This window comes from Rousettus aegyptiacus, unplaced genomic scaffold (genome assembly GCF_014176215.1).
Source record: "Rousettus aegyptiacus isolate mRouAeg1 unplaced genomic scaffold, mRouAeg1.p scaffold_m13_p_5, whole genome shotgun sequence".
In the NCBI taxonomy this organism is placed as follows: Eukaryota; Metazoa; Chordata; class Mammalia; order Chiroptera; family Pteropodidae; genus Rousettus; species Rousettus aegyptiacus.
In genome coordinates this window covers 11,905,660-11,932,521 of record NW_023416308.1, presented here as the reverse complement: position 1 = coordinate 11,932,521, position 26,862 = coordinate 11,905,660, and the positions used below count along the sequence as shown (strand labels likewise).

The 26,862-nt window shown below is 38.4% G+C and overlaps 1 protein-coding gene and 1 pseudogene across 2 annotated transcripts in view; both read left to right on the top strand.

The window, feature by feature from the left end:
* Nucleotides 1-5,190: 5,190 nt before the first annotated feature.
* Nucleotides 5,191-26,862, top strand: part of SPPL3 (signal peptide peptidase like 3) — a 96,188-nt gene continuing 74,516 nt past the window's right edge. For both annotated transcript variants that reach the window (XM_036220205.1, XM_016127154.2), the window contains exon 1: nucleotides 5,191-5,708. Coding sequence is in view for 1 of the 2 variants with exons in the window: in XM_016127154.2 (XP_015982640.1) it covers nucleotides 5,686-5,708 (23 nt within the window). In the remaining variant the exon portion in view is untranslated. The remainder of the gene's footprint in view (nucleotides 5,709-26,862) is intronic.
* On the top strand, nucleotides 26,048-26,166 carry LOC118603084 (annotated as a pseudogene).

Below are 26,862 nucleotides of genomic sequence, written 5' to 3'. Positions count from 1 at the left end.
AGAGGGTATATCTTTAAAAGCCAATAGAAGAACTAAGATGTAATATGAAAAAATTACTTAATTAACCTAAAAGAAGGCAGGAAAGGAGAGGCAGAAAAAGAACAATAAAAAATATTAAACAAGTAGAAAGTAAACAGCAAAATGGTAGAACAAATCCTAAACACATCAATAAGTATATCAAATGCTAAAGGACTAAACATTCTAATCAAAACACAGAAATTGTCAGATAGGGCAGAAAGGCAAGATCCACGTACATGATGTCTACAAGGCACATACATTAGATACAAAGCCACACATAGTGGCTTGAAAGCAAAAGGATGGGAAAAGATAGAAAATAAAAATACAAATTATAGGATAGCTGGAATGATTACATTAACATCAGATAAAGTAGACTTCAAAACAATGACTGTAACAGATATCTCACAATGATAAACAAGGCAATTCATCAGGAGGATATAACAATTTTAAGTGTTTATTAACCTAATCACAGAGCTTCACATACATGAAGAAAAAATGTATAGAACTAAAGGGATAAATAGACAAACTCACAATCACAATTAGAGATTTTAATACCCCTCTCTCAAAAATTGATACAAAAAATCAATTACAAAAAAAAAATCAAGACAAAAAAATCAGTAAGGACAGAAGATTTGCACATTATGGTCATGACTTAATTGATGTTTTAGAACATTGCACTCTAAAATAATACAAACTGTTTTCAAGTGCCCATGGAATATTCATCAAAAATAAACCATATACTGGGCCATAAACCAGCCTTAACAAATTTCAAAAGTACAGAATATATTCTCTAACCACAGCAGAATTAAATTAGAAATCGATAACACTAAGGTACTTGGGAAAGCCCCAGATATTCGGAAATTAAACAACATACTTCTAAAAAACCCATGATATATTTAAATAAGTTGAAAAGTTATGCCCACATAAAAACCTGCACACAAATATTTAGAGCTGCTTTGTTTCATACTTGCCAAAACCTGAAAGCCTCCAAGATGTCTTTCAGTAGGTGAATGGATAAACAAATCCTGGTACATTCACACAACAGAATATTAATCAGTGATAAAAAGAAATGAGCTATCAAGCCATGAAGAGACATTGAGAAATCTTAAAAGCATATTGCTGAGTGAAAAAAAGCCAATCTGAAAGGCTATATACCTTATGGTTTCAACTAATGACATTCTGGAAAAGGTAAAACTATGGAGAAGGTAAAAAGACCAGTGGTTACCAGGGATTTGGGGGGAGGGCTGGAGGAATAGGTATAGCACAGGGGATTTTTAGGGCAGTGAAACTATTCTGTATGACACTGTAGTAGTAGATAAATATCATTATACATTTGTCAAAACTCACATAACTGTATAATACAAAGAGTAAAATCTAATGTAAACTATGGATTTTAGTTAATAATGTGTCATCCTTGGCTCATCAATTGTAACAAATGTATTGAACTAGTACAAGAAGTAAATAGTAAGGTAAATTGTTGGGGGAGAGGGAATATGTAGGAACTCTCTGTACTTCTCCATTAATTTTTCTGTAAACCTAAAATTGCTCTAAAAAATTAAATATAAAAAAAAAACCATGATCCAAGACTATAAATGACCTGATGCCTAATAAGCTCGCCATACATCTTACTTCCAATCTTCTGACTTCCCATAATGTCTTTAACAGGGATTCTCTGCTCTTAAGGATTCTCTTGCTCAGTCTGGGAGGAGGTTGTGGGGGACCAGAGGGGATGCTGAATACAAGATAATGGAGAGAATCATGGGAGTATCAGGCCAAACCACTTGTTCTGAAACAGGTTTGTCTTCTCACTCACTCAAGCATGCATTTCACAATCTTTGAGCTTCTACTCTGAACTAAATTCTGCACCGAGCACTAAAGATGTAATTGGCAACAAACCACAGTCCCTTCCCACAAGGCATTCACAATCCAGTGGGAGAGAATGATGAGTAAACAGGCAGTGACAGTTCATTGTGCTAAGTGTTACAACAGGGGTAAATTCAGGGGTCCGTTGGAGTACAGGGGAGGAGTATCTAACCAAGCTTAGGTTTGGTCAAGTAAGACTTCCTGGAGAAGGTGACAGAGAAGCCATGCCTCAAAATAATGAGCAAGCAGTTAAGAGGTATTGGGAATGCTTCCTGGGCTGGAAGCAAGAAAGAACATAGTCCATCGGGAAGCTGTGTGTATAGAGGGTAGAGGGTGGAGGATAGAGGTGAGGAAGGGACTGGAGGGACAGGTGAGGACCAGTCAGACCTGAGCCTTTGACTTTCTTGGAAGCAGTGCCTAGGCAGCCCAGCCAGACTCGGCAATGCCTGCTCCCTGGAGTCTGTGCCTAAGGCCCATGACGTGTCCAGGGAGATGCACTTAGTCTCTTGAACACACTTAGTAGAAGGAGTGATCCTATAATTACTGTGGTGATAATTAGAAGAACTTCCATTGCTTCTTTCAATAAACATTGCACAAGCTGTGGCCCTCTCATCTGTGCAGGGGGCGGGGGGAGCCAATGCTTTGTCTCCTGCCAAACACACCTGACTCTCCGGCTGAGGCCCAAAGGTGCCATAGATATACCTGGGACTGCTCCAGCTTGGAGCTGAGTGCTGCTGGCATTGGGATTGAAAGTCACTCTCTAAGTGCCCCAGGCTGAACAGCTTCCAGCCAACAGGCAGCCTTCCAATTTGTTTCAGCCTGGCCTTCTGGGGGGAACTTCAAAAACCTACACAGATCCTGACCAGGACCTGGAGGTGCCTTCTACATTTGGGCAACCTTAGCCTGATGCTCAAGCCACCAGTTTCGGGGCTCACAGTCCATCTTCCTACGACCGTGTACACAGGATTTCATGGCCTGGACACTCTCCCAGTCCCACCAAATGCTGTTTGATTTCTTATATGGTTTGTATTCACACATTTTCCCTAGAGATGCTTGGAACCCCTCTGGTTTAGATGCAGAGAAGAAAATTTTTTCTCATTTCTGACCTCGTATCTTCACCCCAACCTTTACTCTCTTGTTTCTTCCACCAGATTTTTCTCAATGCAGAGAATGGTCCCTTTCTCCTGGGAAGGCCTTGACTTTTTCTCAGCACCTCTTGTCCCATCCACCCAATACCTCCTTTTCAATTGGCTTTGCCTTCTATGACTCACTGGGAGCTAAAGCCCAAGTGAATCATCTGGGGGCTCAGTGTGCCTTTTTGTTTCATTTATGACCTATCTGGTCTGTTTTGTTCTTAGCTCTCCAAAGAAGGAGCAACTGCACCTCCCAAAGCCACTCGTGCCAATGACTTCTGGCCTCTTCTGTGGAGTCTGAAGCCTCACTTACGCCCCTTTGAGACTCAGAATGACAGTGTGTCATTCAACAGTACAGCTGGAATTCTGTAAAACCTCCTGGCAAAGCTTTAAGAACTAAGTGAATGTTAAGAATTTAGGCTCCTTGCCTTCCCATCTTCTGGTGCTATCCTGACATCCAATGTCATTTATGGCTGGGCGTATACTTGCAGGCTGGTATCTTTCTGCAAATGGTCAGGGGTGGGTCTCTGGTGCTTTAGTAATTTCTTGAGGCTCTGCCTCAACCCTCTCTGGGACATTGATCTTATCATCTGGACCTTCCCTAGGGCTCTCTGGTGGACTTCAGGAAATATGTTGAACCTGACTGGTCCTGGCATCTGGCAGTGGGGAAAGAAGGAAGGAGAGATTGCTTCTGAAGGAAAAGCGTACTTGGCTTTCTCATTAAAGAGTTCCTCTAGGAAAACCGGCAAGCAGCAGATGTATGGGCAATGGCCAGCTGATCCATTTGGAGATAGATTCAGGGTGTGGTGTTCTCCAGAAGCCTGGGCAGGCCTTGGGAAACTGGAGCAGAGCTAGATCCTGGCTCCAAATTGCACAAACTGCAGAGAAGCTTGAGTGATGGTTTCAGGTGTGCAGGCTCTGTTCCCTGTGATTACTAGGGGTCTATGGGTGTCTGTGACTGTTGCCTAAGCAGCTGCACTGACCATTTTCATTCATAAACATAGTAACTGGCTAGGTGCTTCAAAGTCTGACCTCAGTGCACCTCAGTCTCTTCTCTCAACACTGCCCAGCACAAATCATCCATTCCACTCCTGCATCCAAGCTCACTTTGAATCTTGACATTTCTAGGCCTTGCTTCATGCCATTCTCTCTTCCTAGAATGCCTTTTATCCTAGTAAACCTCTCACGGTTTCTGATGGCCTCATCCATTTCTGGAGAGGTGTTCCCCAATGCCCTGGGGTGCGACTCACCCCTCCCTTCTCTCTCCTCCTAAGCCCCAGATTCACTCTGTTGATCTCTGGTCTAGCCCTATTACGTTTATTTCTGTGCCTTCCTCCAGTACTCCAGCTGGACGGCTCCCTGAGCACTTTCCTCAGCTCCTTCTCATCCTTCAGATGTCAGCTCAGATGTCACCTCCTCAGAGAGGCCTTCCTTGACCACTAGATCAAAAATAGGCCCCGCCCTACACAGTCCCATTACCTTATCAACTTCATAAAACTTAGCAGCTTCTGAAAGTATCTTCACTTATTTGTCAGCTTAGACCGTCTATGTCTCTTCCTCTAGAATGTAAGCTCTCAGAAGGCAGAGACCTAGTAGAATGAGTTGATAAATAGTTGGCAGCCAATATATATCTGTTGATTTATTAAATGAAGGCAAGTATCGGTTATTCGACTTGGCCTCCCCCAGGACTTGGCACAGAACCTCGGCTCAATAAGGTTGGTCGCCTAGAATATTTTCTAAACGAATGAATAGAACTAAGGGACGTACGAAGGGATGCAGCGCTCTGCCTGCGTACTAACAGGTTGACCGACAGGTGGGGACTCGCGGCCAACAGACTGTTGATTGACGGCTGGCTGCGGAGTGGCAGCCAACGGACGCGCTTCGGATCTCTTGCTTGGCTGGCTGCAGCAGCCCCTTGGAAAGGGGAAGGGGAGGCGGCCCGAGGCGACGGTTCCGTGTGGAGATGGGGCGGCATTAGGCGGCGGGATGCAGCCCAACTGCCAGCAGCTGTTCGAGCAACAGTGGCCTCGAACCGACGAACGAATGTCTCCGCGCTAGGGCCCGGTACGAGGGGCGGGGCTCACGCGTCACGTGAGCGTGTTTTGGGCACGTGACTCACGCGGGGCTAAGCTTGTTCCCGCCCCCTCTTCTCCTCCCCTTCGCGGGTGTGAGCCGAGCGGCCTCGCCTCACCGCCTAGCGCCCCCCCTTAACCGCCGCCGCTGCCTCCGCCCGCCGGCCATGTCCCCTGGCCGCCGCCGCCGCCGCCGCCCGAGTGCGGCGCTCCTGCGGCCCAGCACGCAGTGAGCGCGGGGCCCGCTTGCCGTTCGCCCGCCCCGGGGCCCCCTTGTTCTTAGCGCCGCCGCCGCCATGTTGGGTTTAGAGCCGCAGCGGAGCCGCCGCCGTCGCCGCGGGTGAGGGAGGCCGTGAACGGAGCCCGCCCCGCCCCGGGGCCCAGGGAGCGGGGCCGCCTCGGAGCCCGGCCCCTCCTTGCCAGTCGCCTTCCCGGCTCGCCCGCCGTGTGAGCGAGAGCACGAGCGTCAGGCCGCGGCCGCGCCTTACGCTCCTGGCCGGAGCGAGCGCGCCGCCGGTTCGTTGCCTCGCCGCTGCTGCCGCCGCCGGCGCCGCCGGGCCCGGGCAGAACCTGCAGCGGAGCCCTCGAGAGTCATCGCCATGGCGGAGCAGACCTACTCGTGGTCAGTGCGGGGCTTTGGGAGGCCGGGACGCGGCGTGGGTGGGGGTCGGGGCACCGGCGGGGCCGGCCGGGGTGGGGCGAGGTGGAGGAACAGGTGCGTGTTGGGGGGGGCTGCGTGTTGGGGGGTGCACGCCCCCCTCAGCCCCATCAGAGGGGTGGCTGGTGCTCGGGGAAGGCGGCGAGCGGCCAGGGACCCGGCGTCCGAGAAGGGGGATGGAGGAAGAGGCGGCAGCCGCGGCAGCGGATGTCATCTGGTCATGGGCGGAGCAGGTGATGGAGAAGGGGATCATGACCCCGGAGGTGGGAAGCCCACGGATGGGAAGTTGAATCCCACCGGCATCCCGGAACTGGCTTGAGGGGATGGCTCCTGAGCAGGAGGAAAGGAAAGGGAGGAGAGAGGCGAGCTGGGGCGAAGGTGGGCCCCTGGGCTGCGAAGAAGCTGGTGAGAACAGGTGATAGGAGGCTGAACTTGGAAGTTATGAGCAAGAAGTAGCCGCCTCACTTGGGGCTGCTGCTTAGCCCTGGGATGGGGAGGGAAGGGAGAGTTGGTAAGGTGGGCAGAGGCCAGGTGTGAGAGAAGGAGAGCGTCTTGGGACCCGTAGAGGGGAGTCCTTGGTGGAGTGGTCGGAAGGGGAGCCAGTTTGGTTAACCAACTTCTGGAAAGGAAATCTTTGGTGACTGGGGCATGGGCAGAATCTTTGTAAGGGAAGTCCTCTGTTCTTCAGAATTTGAAGTGGCTTAGCGCCGTGGGTCAGGTATGGAGATGGAGGATCTACAAGTTATGTCTAATTTTATGAGTATTTTTAAAAATTATCAAATAGATTGTAAGGACTGAGAAGCATACTCGATAGTTTATGGAATGAGAACATACCTATTCTGAGAAGGGAGAGGCTTCTCTTTAGCATGCAGTGGTGGGGTATTTGCAGGAGGGGTTGGAGGAATAATGATAGTACCCGTGAAGAGTGGAAATTCAATAGTGGGGAGAAAGTAATCGTTGGAGGATGAGGAAGCAAGGAATGGGATGAGTGTAGGTGTGGAGATGAGAGATCCGGTTGCAGTCTAGAGAGATTGTCCGAAGGTGGTTTACTCTTTGAAGCAAATGTGGTTTGGAATGGAAGGCTTTCCCTTCTGAGAAGGGCATAATAGAGAGGAACATGGCGTATGGATTTGGAAGGCTTGGTTTGCTGGTCCGGTTTGCCACTAACTTGCCTTAGAACTACACAGGATAGTAAGTTCTCTACTTCTTTTTCGTTACATATTTTATAAAAAATTACATAGACTGTAAGGATTAAGTGAGTAACTACAAAACACATTACAAACTGTAAAAGTGCTATATTTAATATATTGTAATTATCTTAGGGAAAGAGCAAAGAAATGGGTCATATCTGAAAATAAAGAATGGTTTGAGGTAGAAGGCTTTGAGTGTGTTTGATTTGTGGTGGTTGAGATTATGATAAGTTAGGGACTCGTTTTCACATAGAGTAAGAGGATTGGTGATTGAAGGTGATAAAAAGGGAACTTCAATGATGTATATAGAATCTCAAGAAAAAGAACACAGATTGAAAGAAAAATGCTAAAGGAAGAATTAAAATCTTGGTGAACAGTTAGTTGGGACTGCATGTGTATTTTTAAATGAATTTGTAAACTAATTTGGTAGTTTTGAGCACCAGTGAGCTGCCTCTCAATAGCAAGTGTATAATTCGAGCTTTCTTAATGGACAATGTAAGAAATGAAGATAAAAGGTGCTCCTGCATGTCTTGTAATGAATTCATCCTAAGCTTCCTAACTCTGGCCCAGCTGAGAGTCCTAATGGCTGCCCTCATGTTTCAGCTGTGCTGTATAGATGTTTGAAATAGCAAACACAGCACATAAGACTTGGGGAAGAAGCATATTTTACTAGGTAGGTTGGCCACACACTGCCTCTGTGTGATATTGGATGGCTCTACTAATCAAGGGGGGATTATTTTGTGAAGTTTGATAATTTACAAGTACTATCCTACTCATATACTTCCTTCAGCCTCAGCTTCCTTTATTTATATCACAGATAAAGCTCCGTGAAATTAGAATGCTTAGCCCCTCACTGTTAGCATGTTTTGAGATGGAGAAAGTTCTTACATCATCTCAGAGAGAGGGTGGTGTATGAGGGGAGAGGATTAGGAATCCAGGCAGTTTTGCAGTTCTTTCTGAGTCAACTGGATAATAGCATAGAGAACTACTGTGTGGCATTTAATATACAGCAGGTCCTCGAATAATGCCCTATCACTCCGCGTTGTCTTATTTTAATAATAAGATGCGGTAGGAGCCTAGCTCTTGTTTATATCAATTAGCCTGTAGTAAAATTGGTTTCATTATACGTTGCTTCGTTTAAAGTTGCAGAACCTGTGGACAGTGTTAAGGATTTACTGTATGCTCATTTCATTCTTATAAGTCTTAGAGGTAGGTGATTTTTCCCTGTTTTATAGAGTAGAAATCTTAGGCTCCAGAAGCCAGGTGATTTGTCCAAGATACTTCACTTGTGACACTTTATTTTGTTTGACAATTCTCTCATCATTTTATTCCTTCTTATGGAAATATAAATGTGGAGGTTAAATGTAAACTGAGTTTTGGTTTATCATTTTGGAGTATCTTTGTCACTGTTGTCTTAGTTTCTGCAACTAATCAAAAGTTGATTGTTTAAATAGACTCACTCTTTAACTGTTTGTATGTGGCCTTTAGGAAAATCAACCTGTGGAGAGTAGTTGTGGCAGTATAGCTTTGTCTGAGGTTAGGAAGAATGTAGAAGAATGAAGACGCATATGAAAATAAGTTCCTATAGGATTTTTGTATAAGACGTGTAAATTATAAAACAAGATTGATATGAATTGATAATTGTGGAAGCTCAGTGATGAGTTCATGGAAGTTTATTATATTTTGTATACTCTTACATGTTTAAATTTTTAATGAAAAAAAAAAGTCCCTACACATAAATTCATGTTTTTCTCTGTTTTCTTCCTACCAGATTCTATTAAAATCCTGTTAGCAAGTGGTCCAGCTCAAATTCAACCAGTAGTGAAGCATTTTCTGACCACCTCAACAGAAACTGATCTCTTTATTTTTAATACTTGTAGCATCACTCACTCCTTTTTATATGTGAATACCTAGTTTTCTCACTAGATTGTAAATTTCTTGAGGGTAGGGATGTTACTGCACTAATCTTTGTCTTCCCATAGTGCCTAGCATATTGTCTTGCCCATAGATTGAGTGGTTGAATATGATAGTAGATTTCATGGTCCTTCATTCTTTGTTGAAGGAACATTAAGCATAAGGGAAGATACAGATAAGATGAGTTTATAACCCAAATGTTTATAAAAGAGAGCTTTTGGTAACTTAGTTTTTTGTTGTGTCTGAGTGCTATAAGGAGGAATGCCGTCTCTTAATAAAGTTTTAAGTGAAAACTATTGAAAAGATATTGAAATAATTGGTAGTAACACCACAATCTTTTTCATGATTTAACCACAAGATTCTCCTTGTTTTCTTTTTACTCTTAAACACTGAGGAAGTGAAAAGGAGGCATGTGAAAACACAAATTGAAGGTGCAAACTAGACTTGTATTAATTTGAGAAAAACACTTTGCTCAATGTATATTTATGAGCAGTTGGTTTAGTGTAAGTTCTGTTAGAAATAGGAATTTGTCTCTTGATAAAGTCAGTGCCATACTTGCAGATAACTGCACATGAACCTTGCTACTATGTTAGGGTTAATGTTGGTTTAGGGGGAAAAAGAAGTTGGTCAGTGTGTAAACCTCATGCAAATAAATTTTGTTATCAAAGTGGCATAACTTGTTCTGTGTTTTCTATGTGCTAGGGCTTTACAATCATTGTTAAGTAAGGAAACTGAGGCGCAGAGAGCTTAACTTGCCCAAGGATGTAAATGGTAAAAGGCCGCAAAGTCACTACTTTTTGACACCAAGACTCTGACGTTGAATCTGTCTTCTTCCATTTCCACAATCACTGCTATAAGTCAACCTTCTTTTGCTTGAGTTCCCTGTTAGCCTCCTCACTGGGTTCCCTGCATTCTCCACACAGTGACTGTTCTCACAAACTAAGTCAGGTTATGTCAGTCCTCTGCTTAAAACTCTTCAGTGGCCTTTGGTTACACTTAGAATAAAATCCATATTCCTTAGTATGACCATGATCTGATCTTGTGTGTCTCTTAGGGGATGATAGTAAAGAAACTAAAAGTTACACAAGAATAAGATTTTTTTATATTTTAATACCCTTTCTAGTGCCTGGCATGTAATAGGTGGTTGGTAAATATTTACTAAAATGAATGAGACTGCTTCTTCCTGGGCCACCTTTCTTAAGAGCTAATGTAAGGACTGCATCATATGAAGGTGATATATTGTTGTGATATGGACATTATTCTGTCAGGTGTTTGCAAATAGTGCTAAACCTGAGAATAAAAATAATACAGATCTCTAGAACTAATGGAAGTCACTTCTTTCAAATTATTGTTCTATGTCATTGTACTATGTCATGATTGCATCTGATTATATCTTGTGATCATTGCATCTAATGTAAGTTTTTCAGAGAGACGCTGGTGGGAAACGTGTGTTTAGCACCATAGGCTTTAGATTTGCTCATTATTTTTAAAACATGTTTTGCCTTTGGTTAAAGTGCTGTGATAATGTTTTGGCGATGCATAATTCAAACTAAAATTAACCAAAAGTAAGACCATGCATTTGTATTGAAATCATTTTCCTCAGTGCTTCTTATGAAGCTTTTGGGGGAAAAAAGCTGGCGTGTTTGTAACGTTATCAGTTTGTAATTTATCAAGTAGTACTATGAATTAAAATGCCTAATGTTCATACATTTCTCAGAACATTTCTATGTGATCATTTATTTTAGAGATAACAAATGGCACTGAATTGTGAGGTTATGTAGTTCAAGTAATTGCATTTTATTTCAACATTAATAACTTAGTTTTCATCATTCTTATCTGTTTCATCATACTACCTCATGAAAAACCCTAAGAAGAGTATCTAACCAAGTGCCGTTTTAGTTAGCTCTATTTGGCATCTGAAACTTTATGCGATTGCTATCCCTGGCAATAGAGCCATAAGGATAATTTGATTTTTTAAATTCTCTAATATGTTTTCTGGAGTTTAATGGTCCCTTAGGAGTTAAAGGAAAATACCGGTTTTATTTGTTGTGTGAATAAATCAAGAAACATTTACAACCTTGAGTTCCTCCTGTAGCATATTTTCTAATCCTCACTTAAAGAGTTAGAGGCAAAGTGCTTTTTTTCTGGAATTTTAACCTGTTAGGTGTCTAGAGGAGCTCCAGGTGACCAGATTGTTTTATAGGAAAATTCTACAGTTAATCCCTATGATCCTTGGCAACAAACCTTTCAGGTTTTTGTTAATAGATTTCATTAATCACAGCTTAAAACAAAACTCATTCATTTGCTGAGATAAGACTAGATTGAATTCCTATGAAAAAGTTAGGTTTGAAGATATTTTTAAGGCATTAGACCAATGAATATGCATTATCCTAACAGTGACCTAGTAGAAAATCTCATTTCTTAGTTTGTGAGGTTCACCTTAACCTGGTAGGAAAACCTGATATTCTTTATTTTGGAGTTCCAGTATTGCTAATGAAGGACTACTAAAGGATTAAAAAAAAAAGTTCACTATAGTAGAGGTGCGCCCTAGTTGTTTTTTTACGTGTTTGCAAATTCCATGGAATATGCGATCACTCAAAAAGTATTTAATTCTGTCACTGTCGCTCATTTAATTTTTATTTGAAATCCTAATGTATGAGGCTCTAATTCTGTTCTGGTTTCTTTGAATTGAGAAATCTTTAGTTTGAGGGTGATTGTCATCTCTGATTAACTGTGACCTAGTCTAGTCTTAGTCCCAGTGTTGTATTTTGTACAGTGGTTGGGGCTGTCTTACTCTTAACTCCACAGGGTCATTGTAAGGATTCATAGATAACATAGAAAATGCTATGTAAAAGCAAGTTATTAGTTTTCTACTTTCTTAGATCCAGGTAGGTTCTAGGTAGAGTTCCTCACCAAAGCAGTGGTTTTTCTTGTTTCACAATTTAACCAGCATTTAAACTTAGAGACGTCCATTCTAGTGAGAATTCTAGTGACATGTCCAGATAATGCCAAATAAAAAGAAATAGCAATGTTTGCAAATTTTCATTGAGTTATGTTGCCTGCAAAATGTGTTAAAGTCATCTCCTTTTAGTCCCAAGTTTCACTGCCCATTGGTACATTCCATAAAACAAAAGAAAAATTGTGAATTGAACAAAGGCTAAATTTTTTCATCAGATAGTTTTGATCTTTTAAAGGCAGTTTCCCTCAAAATCTACCCAAATGAGGGAAGAGCTGTGGTGTGGATAATCTTGGTCTTTTCCTGGTTTTCTTTGGAATGCACAGGAAATTTTTCTACCTTAAGAAGCCTAAGGAGGGTCTGTTAGCAGTTTCTTATCTGTTTTCTTACTCCACAACAAGTCTGCCAGGCACACCCACTTCCCTTCATTTGAGGGCCTCAGGCTTGGGCTTTTTTGTCCTAACTAGGACATGTGTATAGCAGAGTTGTTAATTGTTTCTTCAACCTAGTTATACAAATATTTTGACAAGTACAGTACTTGACTTTGTTTTGTTTCCTTGTCTTATTTTTTTGCCCAGAGTTGTCTAGTTTTACCTTCCAGATTTGACTAAATCTTCTGGACTTGCCTAACAGCCTTAACTTTAAAACTTTTGGCTATATGCTCTGACTTTATAAATGTCTAGAAATTGACATTCATTTATCAAAAATGCTTGCAAAAGACTACGGTCAGAAGTAAAAGTAAGTTTTAGAGAACAAATTCTCTTATCTATGCTATTGGTTATTGTAAGCAGTGATAGCTTAAAAATATTTCAAACATAATTTTTTCATAGGGGTTGAAGCCAGGCTTATTACAGAAATGTTACCTGGGGCCACAGCTAGGCTAAGCTGAGGTAGTTAAATATTTGAGGTAAGGTCAACTAACCAAGAGGAGGGAGAGTGTAGAGGGAATGGAATGGAAGACCATAAGGTGAGGTTTGGGGAACTCACAATTGAGATATGGAAGGAAGAAGAGGAATCAAAGGAAGCTCCATCAGAAGTAGGATAATTAAGAAAATACAATGGTGATAAAAGGCACAGAGAATTTTTTAGGGGCAGTAAGGTAAACAGCTACCCGGTTCAAACAGAAGAAAAAACAGGCTGTTGAATTTGCAAAGGAAGTTTAAAGTGGACTAATAAAGATCAGAGTAGTGAGTGAAAGCCAAATTAGGGATGGGTAATAAAATAAAGGCTTTTTGTTTTTGTTTGTTTGTTTGTTTGTTTGTTTGTTTTTGTTTTTTGGTTACTAGCCATTTGTTTGAGAGGTAAGATGTGAAAGACATAAGAAGATAGCTGATATAGATAACATGATCATAGGGCTCTTTTTTTCTTCTTTCTTCTTTCCTAATGAGGGAGATAATTGTGTATTTGAAGCCAAGGAGGAGAAATTGATCTTGGAAAGAGATTTTTTTTTTTTTTTTTTTAACTATGGTTTAAGTTTAGAGAGTTCTTTTTTTTTAAATCAGATTTGTCAGGAGATATGAAGAGAATTTAGTAGGGACTGAATGCTTGGTTGTGTACATTTAGTCTAATTCTTTTGGTCTTTACATTGTCACTTGTTTGGATTGTCTTTAATTTAGATGTTCTAGGGTTGTTTTTTTAAATTTCCTACAGTATAAAATCTTCAGTCTGACTTTCAAAACAATCTGGCCTTGTAACTCTACTTCCCTGTATTTTCTTATAATAATTATTCAGTCAAACTTGATTACTTACTGTTTACCTTTTTGTTTAAGCTGAGGCGTATACCTGGTTAGCCTTTCTCCCAAGTCTCTAAATATGTTAAGTCCTACCCATCTTTAAAATTCAGCTGAAATTCGGACCTTTTGTAACAGCATTCTGATTGGCCCAGGAGAAATACTCTTCTGATGCTGGCAGTTCTTTATCTGATCCTGTCATATGGCAGTATTTAACGATTTTCTGACCTTTTATTGAATGTATTTATGACCATGAAGTCTATAATGATAGGATCAATGTTATTAATTTCATGGTGCAAGGACCTACATATAGTAGGTGCTCAGATTTCTTTTTAAAGAGTGAATGTTTTAGAGGTGAAATTTGCCAGATGCCGAATTTTAGAATAGAATATCTCCCTAAAAATATGCCAGGGCACATAGAAGAGAGGAGAGAATACTGACCTCACATCTCTTTGCTCTTTGAAGAAAATACAAAGTAAAATTGTTACTGTTAAGTTGGGTCAGCTATCTTGGCCAAATTTGCCTAACTTCCTAATGTTTATACAGCATTTAGAGAAAGAAAGTGACCTAGCCTGGAACTGAACACCTAAGGAAGAGAATTCCAAAGGACCATAGGCACTTTAGTCATCTTCATTTATCGTCAGTCTTCTCAACTTGATCACAGGCTGACTGCTACCAATTTATTCATACTTTATCTCCCAAACAGGCATTTGTTAAATATATGACATATATTATTTTTTTAAAGTTAAGAAGGGCTGCTGCCTCCTCCTCCTCCTCCTCTTCCTATTAGCAAATAGTTTTGGGGGGAATTTCTGTATTATTCTCAAATGACAATATTTTGTGGGAAATTTTCTTTGAGGCAGGAGGAACTTTAAGCTATATGAAAACTAGCGTCTGAGCAGTTTTAACATTTCTCTCTTTTGCTATTTCAGAAATTTTATTTTTTGTATTTAAGTTTTTTAAAAAGCGAAAAAGGTTTTTTTAAACAAACTTATTTTGCTTTCGTATCCTTTCCTATTTCTAAAAGACTGTTTTCTTGTCTCTTTTTTAGTAATTATTCAGAAAGGGCAATTTAAAAAATTTCTTGGCCTGTTATGTACATGTTTAAAATTTTGTAGTTACAGCAGTGCCTCAGTCTTAGGCCAGAATTAAATAACCCGTTATCTAGAATAGGCATAAACCAGAAGATGAGAGATTAGAGTTTGTTCCTGTTTTCGAACCTCTGCTTGCTGCACAATGGTGAAGATAACCTACAGTCCTAAGGATGACTTGTTAGACTGGTGGTATTCATGCATAGCAACAACTCTAAAAGCCAGAACTGAAGGTTATTAACCAACTTAGAAAAAAATGGAATAACAAGTAGGAGAGAACTGTGAATTGCAGGTGATTAGGCAGTAGAAGCAAAGATGAAAGTTGAGACTCCAGCATCAGTAAGCTTCAGGCAGTGAGACCAAATGGAAAATAGAGCCAGCTACTACAGAATAGGAAACTAATCCAAATCCTCATACAGTAGAGGTACAAATTGCCCTATACAGCTCTGGAAATCCAGCTTTGTGCTTCAGTTAGTTGATAATGAGTCAACATTTGGTGATAGGGCAGTCTTAGCCTAACCATAGTGAGTGTTTCTGGTTTGGTGTCAAGTTGGAAACCTTGGAGACATTCTTGATTCTCATCAAACAAGTCAGTAAGTCTTGTTGAATATATATCTCTGTCTCTATATAGCTTCATTTCCATCTTTATTCTTGGATGACCCTTCTTTGTGTTCCCTAGTACATCACACTTGCCTGTTTCAATTGTTTCCTGGTTCATCTTTTTTAACATTTTGAGGACATGGATTGTATTTTGTTCATGTCTTTATCCTCAGTGCTTTGGCACATAGTTTATTAAAATGAGATTTGTCTAACCTTTTAAAAAAGTAAAATTAGTAAGATGGAAGAATATGTGATATCTTAAATGGCTCTGAACCCTCAATTTAAGAGCTCAAAGGGACAAGTATCAAATATCATTTGGGGTTATATAGATCACTCTCTTAAGCTAAGCAAATGAAACATTTACTATGTTAGCCTGGACCTACCTTGATAATCATTGTTTAATTTCGGGAACCTCTTCAAAAAATACGGTAGGATAATTATTTACTGTGCCAGATAGCTATTGTCACAATAATACTGCACAAGAGATTACCCCAGAACTGGGTGGTTTAAAATAGCAATCAGATATTTGCGCAGATCTGCAGGTTAGCTGGAGCAACATTGCTTCTTTCTTCATATCTGTAAGTCATCTGGGTGGTGGGGCCCAGACTGAATGGGCATCAGCCCCCCAGGGTAAGCTCTTCTCATGGCAGTGGCAGAGACACAGGAGGGCAGGTGGAAACATGCAAGACTTCTTGGGACTCAGGCCAGAACTGGCACACTTCATTCTTTCAGATGAAGCAAGTCCTGTGTTGGAAAGCAAAGATAGATTCAGGGCAGGGCGAGGAGTATGGGCCAATAATGCAGTCCACCACAGTTGAAGTTCCCTCACCTCCCCCCTTTTTTTCCCACTGTTAAGAAAATTCTTTCAGCAGGACATGTACAGTCAAGTTTGTTGCTTGAATAGCTGAACATTTGGGTCATGAGATTAAAAACAAGTCTCACGGCAAAACTTTATGAAAATGCAAAAATCTGGAAGTCTAGTTCTGTCTTAGAGTGGCAAGGCTTTGAAGAGCTGTGCTGTTGAGAACTGATGCTCTTCTGTCCTTTTGACAATAATACTCGTGATTCTTCAGATTTGAGGAGATGGGACAGTGAGGAGGCCTGTTGGCTTGATCTTACTAATGCCACTATCTAGAATACAGATTCTGGGCTATTTTATCTTCACAAGATGAGCTGCAAACTCTCCTGTATACTTTTTTCGCATGTCCCACAATGACAGTGACCTTCCCTTTGACGCTCCGGGGCATAGCAGTATAAAGGCCCTGAGTAAGCTCCCCTTCATCAGTGAGTTGCAGTGCTGATGGAATGTTGATGCTGCTTGAAACATGACCCTGAATAAAATCTTCAGTATTCCAGATGTCAACTACCAGGAGTTTTGGTTTACTGGACATTGTCCTCTTTGTGCATGTTTTGAGGTGGCCTGTCATTGTAAGCTAAGACAAGTCATTGAGGTCCTCTGCTGAAATCTGGGGTGAAACTTCTTTTAAGTCATTTAATGGGATGGATTCTTTTGACAGTTTCAAGGTGCCCTCTTCTGTACGGCCCCAGTTGTAGGACTTCTGTTCAGCCAGACCTCAGGCAACTCTCAATGATGGTGGTTCTGTAGTTTAGTTATAATTTTGATGTGGTTGTAAGAGGAAGTGAGCACAGCATCTACCTACTATGCCATCTTGGCCAGAAGTTCCCTCTTCCCTTTCATAGGGCTAGTTATCACTTCTTCTGTTCTAAAATTAAGTATTTTATTTAATCATATTTTATATAGGCCCCTCTCCATAGCATTCTGTTTTTCATTCTAATGTTTATATTTTTTAAATAGCTTTTTTGAGATATAATTTATATACCATACAATTCATTTATTTAAAGTGTACAATCCAGTGTGGTTTTTAGAACATACACAGAGTTGTGCAACCATCACCACGATCAATTTAAGAACATTTTTTTTCCTTCTGAAATCTATATTCATTAGCAATTACTCCCTTTCCGCCATTTCCCCAGCCTCTGGCAGCCACTAATATACTTTTGGTTTCTATAGATTTGCCTATTTCATATAAATGAAATGTTGTCTTTTGACTTTTTTTGCTTAGCTCAATGTCTTCAAGTTTCATCCATGTTGTAGCATGTATTAGTGCCTCATTCCTTTTCATCGCTGAATAACATTCCATTGTCTGGATAGAACACATTCTGTTTTTCCATTCACCGAACGTTGTTGGATGTTTGTGTTTTACTTTTTGGCTATTAAGACTAATGCTGCTGTGAACATACATGTACAGGTTTTCGTGCCGATGTGTATTTTCATTTTTCGGGTAAATACCTAGGAGTGGAATTGCTGGCTCATAGGGTTTCTCTATGCTTAACAGTTTGAGGAACTGCCACACTGTTTTCCAAAACAGCGGTACCATTTTACATTCCCACAAGCAATATATGAGGGTTCTAATTTCCCCACATCTTCACCAACACTTGTCATTGTCCATCTTTCTTATTAAAGCCATCCTAGTGTGTAAAGTGTTTTTATTTGTGTAATGCTTATATTTAAGGGCTTATTGAGAAAAAAAGCAGTGGTTTAAAATAGTAAATTTGTTTGTTCTTATTGGTGTAGTACCAAAGTTGAACCTCAGGTTTAGTTAGTTAAAAATCTAATATTGAGGAAAAAATATAATCTTTTAGCTCATACATTTTTCTTCAGGCTACGTTTTGTTTCTTTTACATGCTAGAATCATTAGCCTCATATGATTGTTAAAATAGTTCCTTCCATTTGAGTAAGTGAAAGACCAAATTACTCTGGCAACCTGCTACATTATCATGAGTCTCAGAACCATTACTGGATTAACGACTGAAGTTTTTTTGTTGTTTTTTCGGGGATTAGGAGCAGGGGAGGAAGTCCTCCATATCTCTTCTTTGCCAAGAAGACAATCAGTAGAGGAATTAGTTGTAAACTATGACCTTTTCTGGGGCAGCACTGTCCAATGGATATATAACATAAGGCACATATGTAATCTGAAGTTTTCTCATGGCCACATTGAAGTAAAAAGAAACAGGTGAGATTAATTTTAATAATATAGTTATTTAGCCCAGTATATAAACAATATATTGTTGATTGCATGTAATCCATACAAAAATTGTTAATGGTATTTTAACATTATTATTTTACTCTTCAAGAGTAAAGTATTATTTTACTTTTCAAGAGAAAAAAGATGTCAGTGGGCCATTGTATGTAGACTGTGTGTCCCAGTCAATAATTTGATTACTAGAGGGACTGAATTTGGTCAAAAGTGTCTTAACATTTGAGTACCTTTACTCACAGCTTACCCTTTCTAATTTGCCTTAGTCCTCACCACTTTCTATTGCTGTATGGTGAATTTCTACATCACTGGTTTATATTATTTACCTAGTCCCTGAAGGCAATTGAATTATGACCCCCTGGTGTCTCTGATCAGTTCTAGGTCATTGCTTCAAGGATAGGTTAGAGTTAAGGAGAAATCTGATTGGTGCCCCAGTGACACTGGATACCTGCATATTTAGATATAAATACTTTCACCAGATTTGACTTTTGCATTAAGAATCACTGACCGTTGGATGCCTTAATTTTCTAACAAGGGTTCCATCAGCTATTGTTTTGGTTTTCTGAGTAATGACATGCAGTTATTCTAAATGAAATTCAGTGCCTTCGAACTGGTGTCTATAAATGGTATTCTGACCAGGAGAACAAGGGTCACTACTTTATTTACTTGGCATGTATGTACTGCTGCATTCATCTTTGAACTCTTGGCATTTGTGATAGTGTGGACCCAAGGCCTGTTTGCAAGTTCATGGATTTGAATTTGAAGGCCATGTGAAATCCTCATGTGTTGTAGGTCCTCAGTGCACAATTATGGACTAAAAGAATATAGTGAGTAATGCTCTTTTTACTCAATGGCTTATTTGCTGGCTATATTAAGTTTTTGATATATATTATGATTTTGGTAATTTCCAAAATTTTGTATTTTGACACTTGTTCATTAACTTCTTCATTTTTGAAATGTGTTTTGAAAGCCTTAACCTTACTAAAGGAGAAATACTGCCTTAATGAGTTTGAAATGGTTCGATATTTTTGGTATTATAAAATATTTAAGGAATATTTGACCTGTTCTCAACTGAGTGCACAGTCTTGCAGTGACTACGCTCCAAGTTAGTTGGACCTGTGGGGTCACAATTGTAAGCTTTAACTCTTTTCTGGTCCTGTGGATTAAATAATTTCACTCCTTTGGTGGTAAAAGCTAATTCAGATCTCTTCTGGTCGCAAAAACAGAAGACCTTAAATAATGTGAAGTTATTTATAGTACTTAACTTATCCCTTGTGTGACTCATCACTTTGCTGCAGAAATATTTATATTTGATTTTGAGATACTGCCTGAGACCCTGCTGAGAATGTTAGATAATCGTAAAAGTACTGTGTTGCCTTTCTAAAAAAAAAGTCAGAATTCTGAAACATCTCCAGTTGCAAGAGTATCAAATAAGAGATTATGGAGGTGTAATACATATTTTATTGGTGCAATTTTGGAAAATACAGATAAAAACAAAAGAAAACTACTTATAATCCCACTAACCCACAGAGATCTTTCATCAAGTTTGTTGTATATCTTTCATTTCTTTTAAAAAATGCATATACTGTGACCGTTGATTTTTTTTTTTTTAATTAGACAAAACGAATCATTGTTGAAAATCAGAAATCTCATGTAAGGACTAATAAAAAAATTGTGATTACTGAAAATTTAACTCATCTAGAAAATTCATGGTAACATTTTATGTTATCCTTTTGGGAGTTATGTATAGGAACTACAGATCATTTTTTACACTCAAAAAATATTTAATATCTACAGAAAAATATGTTCTGTGTATAGAAATTATGAAGCATAATAAACAAACTTATGAACCTCACCAACCACCTAAAGAACTACAGGATTGTCAGTACTCTTGAAGAGCCCCGTGTACTCCTTGACCTCTCCTTCTGCCCTTTCCTCCCACCCCAGGGAACCACTGTCATTATTTCCTTGCTTTTTAAAAAAAATATAGATTTACTTTACTACGTTTTTGTTTTACTGTACAGCAGTTGAGTATTAATAGATATGTATTGTCTTTTATAGTGCATTTTTTTTCAGTCACTATCGTTTCCAAGATTTGTCCCACCTGTTGCATTTATTCCACTGCTGTATAATATTCCATCCTGTGACTTTACCATAATTTATTCTTCAGTTGATGGATATTTAGGTTTCCAGCTTGGGGCTATTTCAAAGAGTTCTGCTGTAAACCTTTTTGTACATATTCTTGGTGTTCATGTTTGAGTTTTCTTAGGGTTTCTACCAAGGGCTGAATCTGTTTGTCTCTTTTATGGTGTGTGGTTTTGTGTCATAAGAAATTTTATTCTAGCTTGAGGTCTTAAGGTATTCTATATTTTCCTCTACATAGGAATGGGTTAAGGTTAGGGTTAATAACTTTGTCTTTCACATATACGTTTTTAAATCTAGAATCTAGATTAAATTTAGAATAAATTAGGTTATAAGATGTATAATCTTATGCACACATGTATGTATAATGCTATATAATCCTCTTTTTTTTATTGTGGTCAAACTTAAAAATAACATTTTCCTTTTAACCATTTTTAAACGTGCAGTTCAGTAGCATTAAGTACATTCACCTTGTATAACCATCGCCACCATCCATCTCCAGAACTTTTTCATCTTACAAAACTGAAGCTCTACCTATTAAACACTAATTCTCCTTTCTACCCTCCTTCCATCTCTTGCAACCACCATTCTACTCTGTTTCAGTGGATTTGACTACTCTAACTCATATAAATGGAATCATACAATATTTTGCGACTGGCTTATTTTACTTAGCATATCATCACGGTTCATCAATATTGTAGCATGTATTAGAATTTCCTTCCCCTTTAAAAAAGGCTGAATAATATTTGATTATATGGCTATATAACATTTTGTGTTTATTCATCCATCAGTAGACATGGATTGCTTCCACTTTTGGCTATTGTGAAAAATGCAGCTATCAATATGGGTGTACAAATACCTGTTCGAGTCCTTGCTCTCAAATCTTCTGGATATATACCCAGAAGCGGGATTGCTAGAGCATATGGTAATTCCATGTTTAATTTTTTTGAGGAACTGTCATCCCGTTTTCCATAATAGCTGCATTATTTTGTATTTCCAGCAGTGCACAAGGGTTCCAGTTTCTCCACATCCTCGCCAACACTTGTTATTTTTTTTTTTAATAATAGCCATCCTAATGAGTCTGAAGTGATATCTCATTATGGTTTTGATTTGCGTTTTCCTAATGATAAATGATGTCAGGCATCGTTTTGTGTGTTTATTGACCATTTATGTATATTTGAGAAGTGTTTATTCAAGTCCTTCGTCCATCTTTTATTCTGGTTTGGTTTTATTGTTGAGTTGTAGAAAGTTCTTTATGTATTCTGGATATAAATTCCTTATCAGTTATGTAACTTGAAAATGCTTTTTTGAAGTCCCAATTTATTTTTTCGCTTGTCTTTGCTTTTGGTGCAATGTGCAGTGATATCCAAGAAATCATTACCAAATCTAGTTTCAAAGCTTTTCCCCTAAGTTTTCTCCTAAGAGTTTTGTAGTTTTAGTTCCTATGTTTAGGATTTTCATTTTGAGTCCATTTTTCTATATGGTAAATGTTCAACCGTATTTTGTGTCATTTTTTTTTAGTAGCCAGAACGATAGTGTACTTATGTACGCTATGATGCTATATCTTTTTTTTTTTTCTCTCTCTCTCAAAACTGTATCTTGACCCCACTGACTTATTTCCTTTGCATTCTATCCTTCAGTGTTAAGTTGAAAGATGTGAATCAACATGTAGAAGAACTCTCGAGTATGGCTACCCTAACAGTTGAATTAAAAGAAAACTGAAAGGAAAAAAAAAAAGGGAAGGGAAAAGAAGAAAGGTAGAGTGTATATAATTTATCCTTAAATCAGTCCTCTGATTTCCCCCAGATTACAGTTGAAAAACTGATTATTCACCTAATGTTATATAGTTAATGAGAGTGGCAAAGCTACAATTCACACACAGGTATTTTTGATTGCAAAGCCAGGGTTCTTTGCTATTAATGCTTCCCTGAGCATAAAAGGAACCTTTACTCAAGTAAGCTTGAGAAAGGCTTCAAATCCCTCTCTTGGAAATTCATATTCTGAATTTGCATGTTATGAGCTCTGAGAAGTCAGGCAGTAAAAAATAAACCTGTTTAGTGTTAAAAGAGACTCACTTGCCCAAAAGAAGAGCTTGCTTGGCATCTTAACAATACCTGGAACAGTTCTCCCTTAACACTGGTTTGGGAAGTGCCATCAACAGTTATGTCATTTCTTGTATCAAATTTTAAGAAATGCTAAGGACAGGAAATTAAATCCTAACTTGGGGAAGAAAAGCATGGAATTACTTAACAGACCAGGTGTGTCAGTTTTTGGAGACTGAGAGTCAGCTTATACCCCAAAGCATACTAGGAGGTAATTCAAAAGGACAGGTGCTTTTTCAGAAGTGAATTGCATGTCACTACAACTTACCTTGTCCACAGGACAAGCAAATATAAGCTCTAACTTATTTCAGTGTGTATGATATAGTAGAACTACACACAACAGAGGAATTTAAGACATTCACTTAGAGATATTTAAGAAAAAATACTTGACCTGCAAAACTTCTTACATATGAACTTTCAGTTATGGATTCTTAGTCATGAATTGTTCATTTTAGCTGTACCACAGATAACATAAGCTGTGATTTAGGAAATGAAAGATTGTTTCTACTATGAGTGTGCCATTTAAACACTGAACAGAAACTGGTGTCAGAGATGGGCAGCAAATGAAGGAATCTGCAGCTTATTTGCATTTATTTTGCGAGAGAAAGTTATTTATCAGTTTGAGACCCAATCCTTTGATTATTGCTTTTAGTATTCCATAGGGCTAATCCTATCTTTGTTTTTATGGAATGTTCTTTTATTTTTTATTCATTTATTTGCCCATTAACTTTCCCATGTTTTCAAGTTCTATAAAGTATCTGGTTAATGTTTTAATTGGAGGTACATTACATTTATTTTTTTAACTGGACAGAATTGTCTTTATGGTATATTCCTTTTCTGCAACCAACCAAATTTTTCCCCATTAAACTTTAAGGGTTTTTTTTGTTTTTTTGTTTTTTTAAGTAAATTCACTACACCAATTACTTTTCGTTGCTGTTTTAATGGAGATGTTTCCCTAATTTTTCCCAGCCAGTTATTACTGATGTATAGAAATAATATTGATTTTGGCAGATTTGCTTTATATCCACCACCTGTAGTGGACAAATTATTCTGATTCTTTCCTTGAATTTTATGTAGAATCATGTAGTGATATATATCTTTGAATAATTTTTGTAATTCTTTTATTTGTCTCTTCAAAAAAAAAATACTCTAGAGTGAAGAAAATGTAATATACTGTTTTAAATAACTGAAGCAGGTGCCCATTGGTCTAAGTGGAAGACGACTCACGTTTAATTATCAAATTTGTGATGTGCATTGTTTTAGTCATGTTGAGAAAGAAAAAAGTTCTTTATTGCATTTTGTAAAAAGGAGATTGGTTTAATTTTATAAAATGTGGAGTCTTGCTGTCATGACATTTTGCATGAATCTTGCTTGTTGTACAATATCAGTAGTTTTACTTATTGAAAAAAACTTGTATTCTTGGAACAAAACCTATTTAGTAGTTTTTAATAAATCTCTTGAGGGATTGCTTTAATTGCTTGAATTTTGTTTAAGATTCTGATCTTAAGATTGTCCTTTAGTTTTCATTTTAATTTTTATCTTTCAGTTTTAAGACTTGAATAATGTTTACTCCACAGCACTTTGAGGTCACTATGCCACATTTTTTGTTAGAAATCTTTAAGTTCCTGTGTAAAGCTGTTGGGTTTTATTGCTCTTGTTGGGGTAAAGAAAAGATGGTTGGGTAATTTTTTTATTATCTTGGTCAGTCTCTTCTGTTATAGTTCTGTTTACTCATGTTTTCTTGTGTTTCGGTTTTGATGTTTAATATTTTAATAGCATATTCATTTTTAAAAATTTATTAGCATGTAAATATGCATGGTATTTGCTAATAATTCTAATCTCTTTTATTTTGGCCTTTATGATTCTTTTCTCATTTCAAACTTTGAGATTTTTCATTTCCCGTTTAATTTTTAATCAGTTTTCTGAGGTATAATAATCACCTAAAAAAAAAGTCACCCACTTTAGGTGTGTAATTCAGTGAGTTTTTGACAAATACATATGCCGTTGTGAAATCACCATTGTAGCCAAGATATAGAACATTTCTTTCCATTACTCCAAATAATCTGTGCGTCTTTATAGTTAATTCTCTCCTCTCAGTCCTGGGCCCTTCTCTGAATTTTTTTGATCTACTATGTCTACGGTGGAGCCCAGAAATCTAGATTTGTAGGCCTCCTGGGTGATTTTTCAGGCTAGCGTGGGAAATACTGCTGTAGACCTGGGTCTGTCTATTCCTGGAGGTGCTGCCTCATCTTGACTACTGTACAGAATTTCTTTGCTACAATTTAGGATATATCCACTGTCCTAGTTATAGTAATATTTAAAATATTGCTAGCACTTTATAAGCACTTCTTGTGTGTTAGGCTACATGCCAAACACTAAATGGGTTGAATTTTTACAACTCTTGAAAGTATAGGTACTACTGTCCTCATTTTGCATAGGTCTTATCATTAGTAAATGGTGGACCCAGAATTGGAACCCAAGCAGACTGACTTTAGAGCCAGTGCTCTTAACCACACTATGTGGCTGTTGCAGGTCAAATGCTGAACTAAGCTGTTTGTGCAGTACGTTGTAGAGTAGTATACGATTCTCTGTGTGTATGAGGTAAGAGCACATGGTAAAACCTGAAATAGCCACAGTAAAAGTGAATACCTAACTGAGAGTGCTGTCTCATAAGTACAAGAGTTAAGTCAAAGCGGAAAACAGGTCCGTTCAACAGTAACCAATCCTAAGGGCCAAAGTGATCAATTAGGTAACTGTTGATGCTTCTATAGATTAGCTTTTCTCAAAAAGTATAGAATCTATACTCCTGGGAATCCTGAAACCCTTTCATAGGATCTTCAGTGTCATACTATTTTCATAACATACCAAGAAGTTACGCCTTTTTCTCTGTGTTAACATTTGTACTTTTGGTACAACTGCATTGGTGGGTAAAGTGCTAGTGCCTAAGCGTGAAACAAGGCAGCAGCACCAGAATGTTCTGGTAGCCAATTGTTTTCTTCACTGCCACACACTACACAGTTAAAAAGCCAGTGTCACTTAAGAATGTCATTGTTGAAATAATAAAAAGCATTGATGCTAGAGCACACATGTTTTTAATACTCTGTGACGTAATGGGAAGTACCTGTAAGGCACTCTGCATATTGAAGTACCATGGTTGTTTCAAGGAAAAGCGCTCAGAGGATTCTGAATTGAATGCTAAATAACCTAGCAGCTTTTTTCATGGAATACTATGATTTTTCAGATTTGGGTATTTGGCAGATATTTTCTCAAAAATGAAAGAACTGATACTATTTGTTGCCAGTGATAAAATTTGAGCTTGACAGCTTCCCAGTATTTAGACTTCTCTGATGAAATCAGTGGTAATGTTAATAAATGTGAATTTACAGTAGTGAATAATGAAATATATCAACACTTTGAAGAGCCACGGTAATTCAGTGAACTAATGTTTGCTGAGTAAAGATCCATTCAAAGTGAAAGATAGACAAGTGGATTTTTAACAGAGTAAAAAATAGTTGATGAGTCTACGGCCATGCCTCCCTGAAGAAGCCTGATCCTGTCTGATTGCGGAAGCTAAACAGGTTCAGGCCTGGTTAGTACTTGGATGGGAGACCACTTAGGAAGATCAGGTGCTGTAGGCATGAATTTTTAAAAAAAGTGCTAGTTTTTAATTTATATTATTCACATTATATTTTAACTTCTAGTATTATCATTTATTAGGCGTAAAAAGATAAAAAATAAGGCATCGTAGGCTGACAAGATCCTTGCAGTCTGTGAGGTCAACCAAGGGTTGCCTTGCCTAAAAAAAAAAAGTTGATGATATGATTCTACATTGTATGTAACTACCTTTTTTTTTTTTCATAGTACAATTGACATTCAATATTAGTTTTAGGTGTATAGCATAATGGTTAGACATTTTAATAAGTTTCAAAGTGATCCCCTGTTTAAGTCTAGTATCCCCTTGACACCATACACAGTTATTACAATAATATTGACTATATTTTCTATACTGTACTTGACATCTCCCTATTTTGTAATTGCCAGTTCTTAATCCTTTCACCTTTTTATCCAGTCCCCCACCCAAAAGAAACTACCATCTGTTGAATTTTGTCCCATTATTGAAGAATTATCCACAATTATCTGAAAGGCTATTAAAATTCTCCCTTTTAAACTACGTATTTGTGTGAGGCTGGATTTTCTTCATATACTTCAAACAAAACCATAAATAACAATAGATTAAATGCAGAAGTAAATAGAATACAACTGACTTGTTAAACCAGACATTAAAGATATTTGTAAAATAGTACCAACCACTCTTCTCACTAATTTTTGTTGTT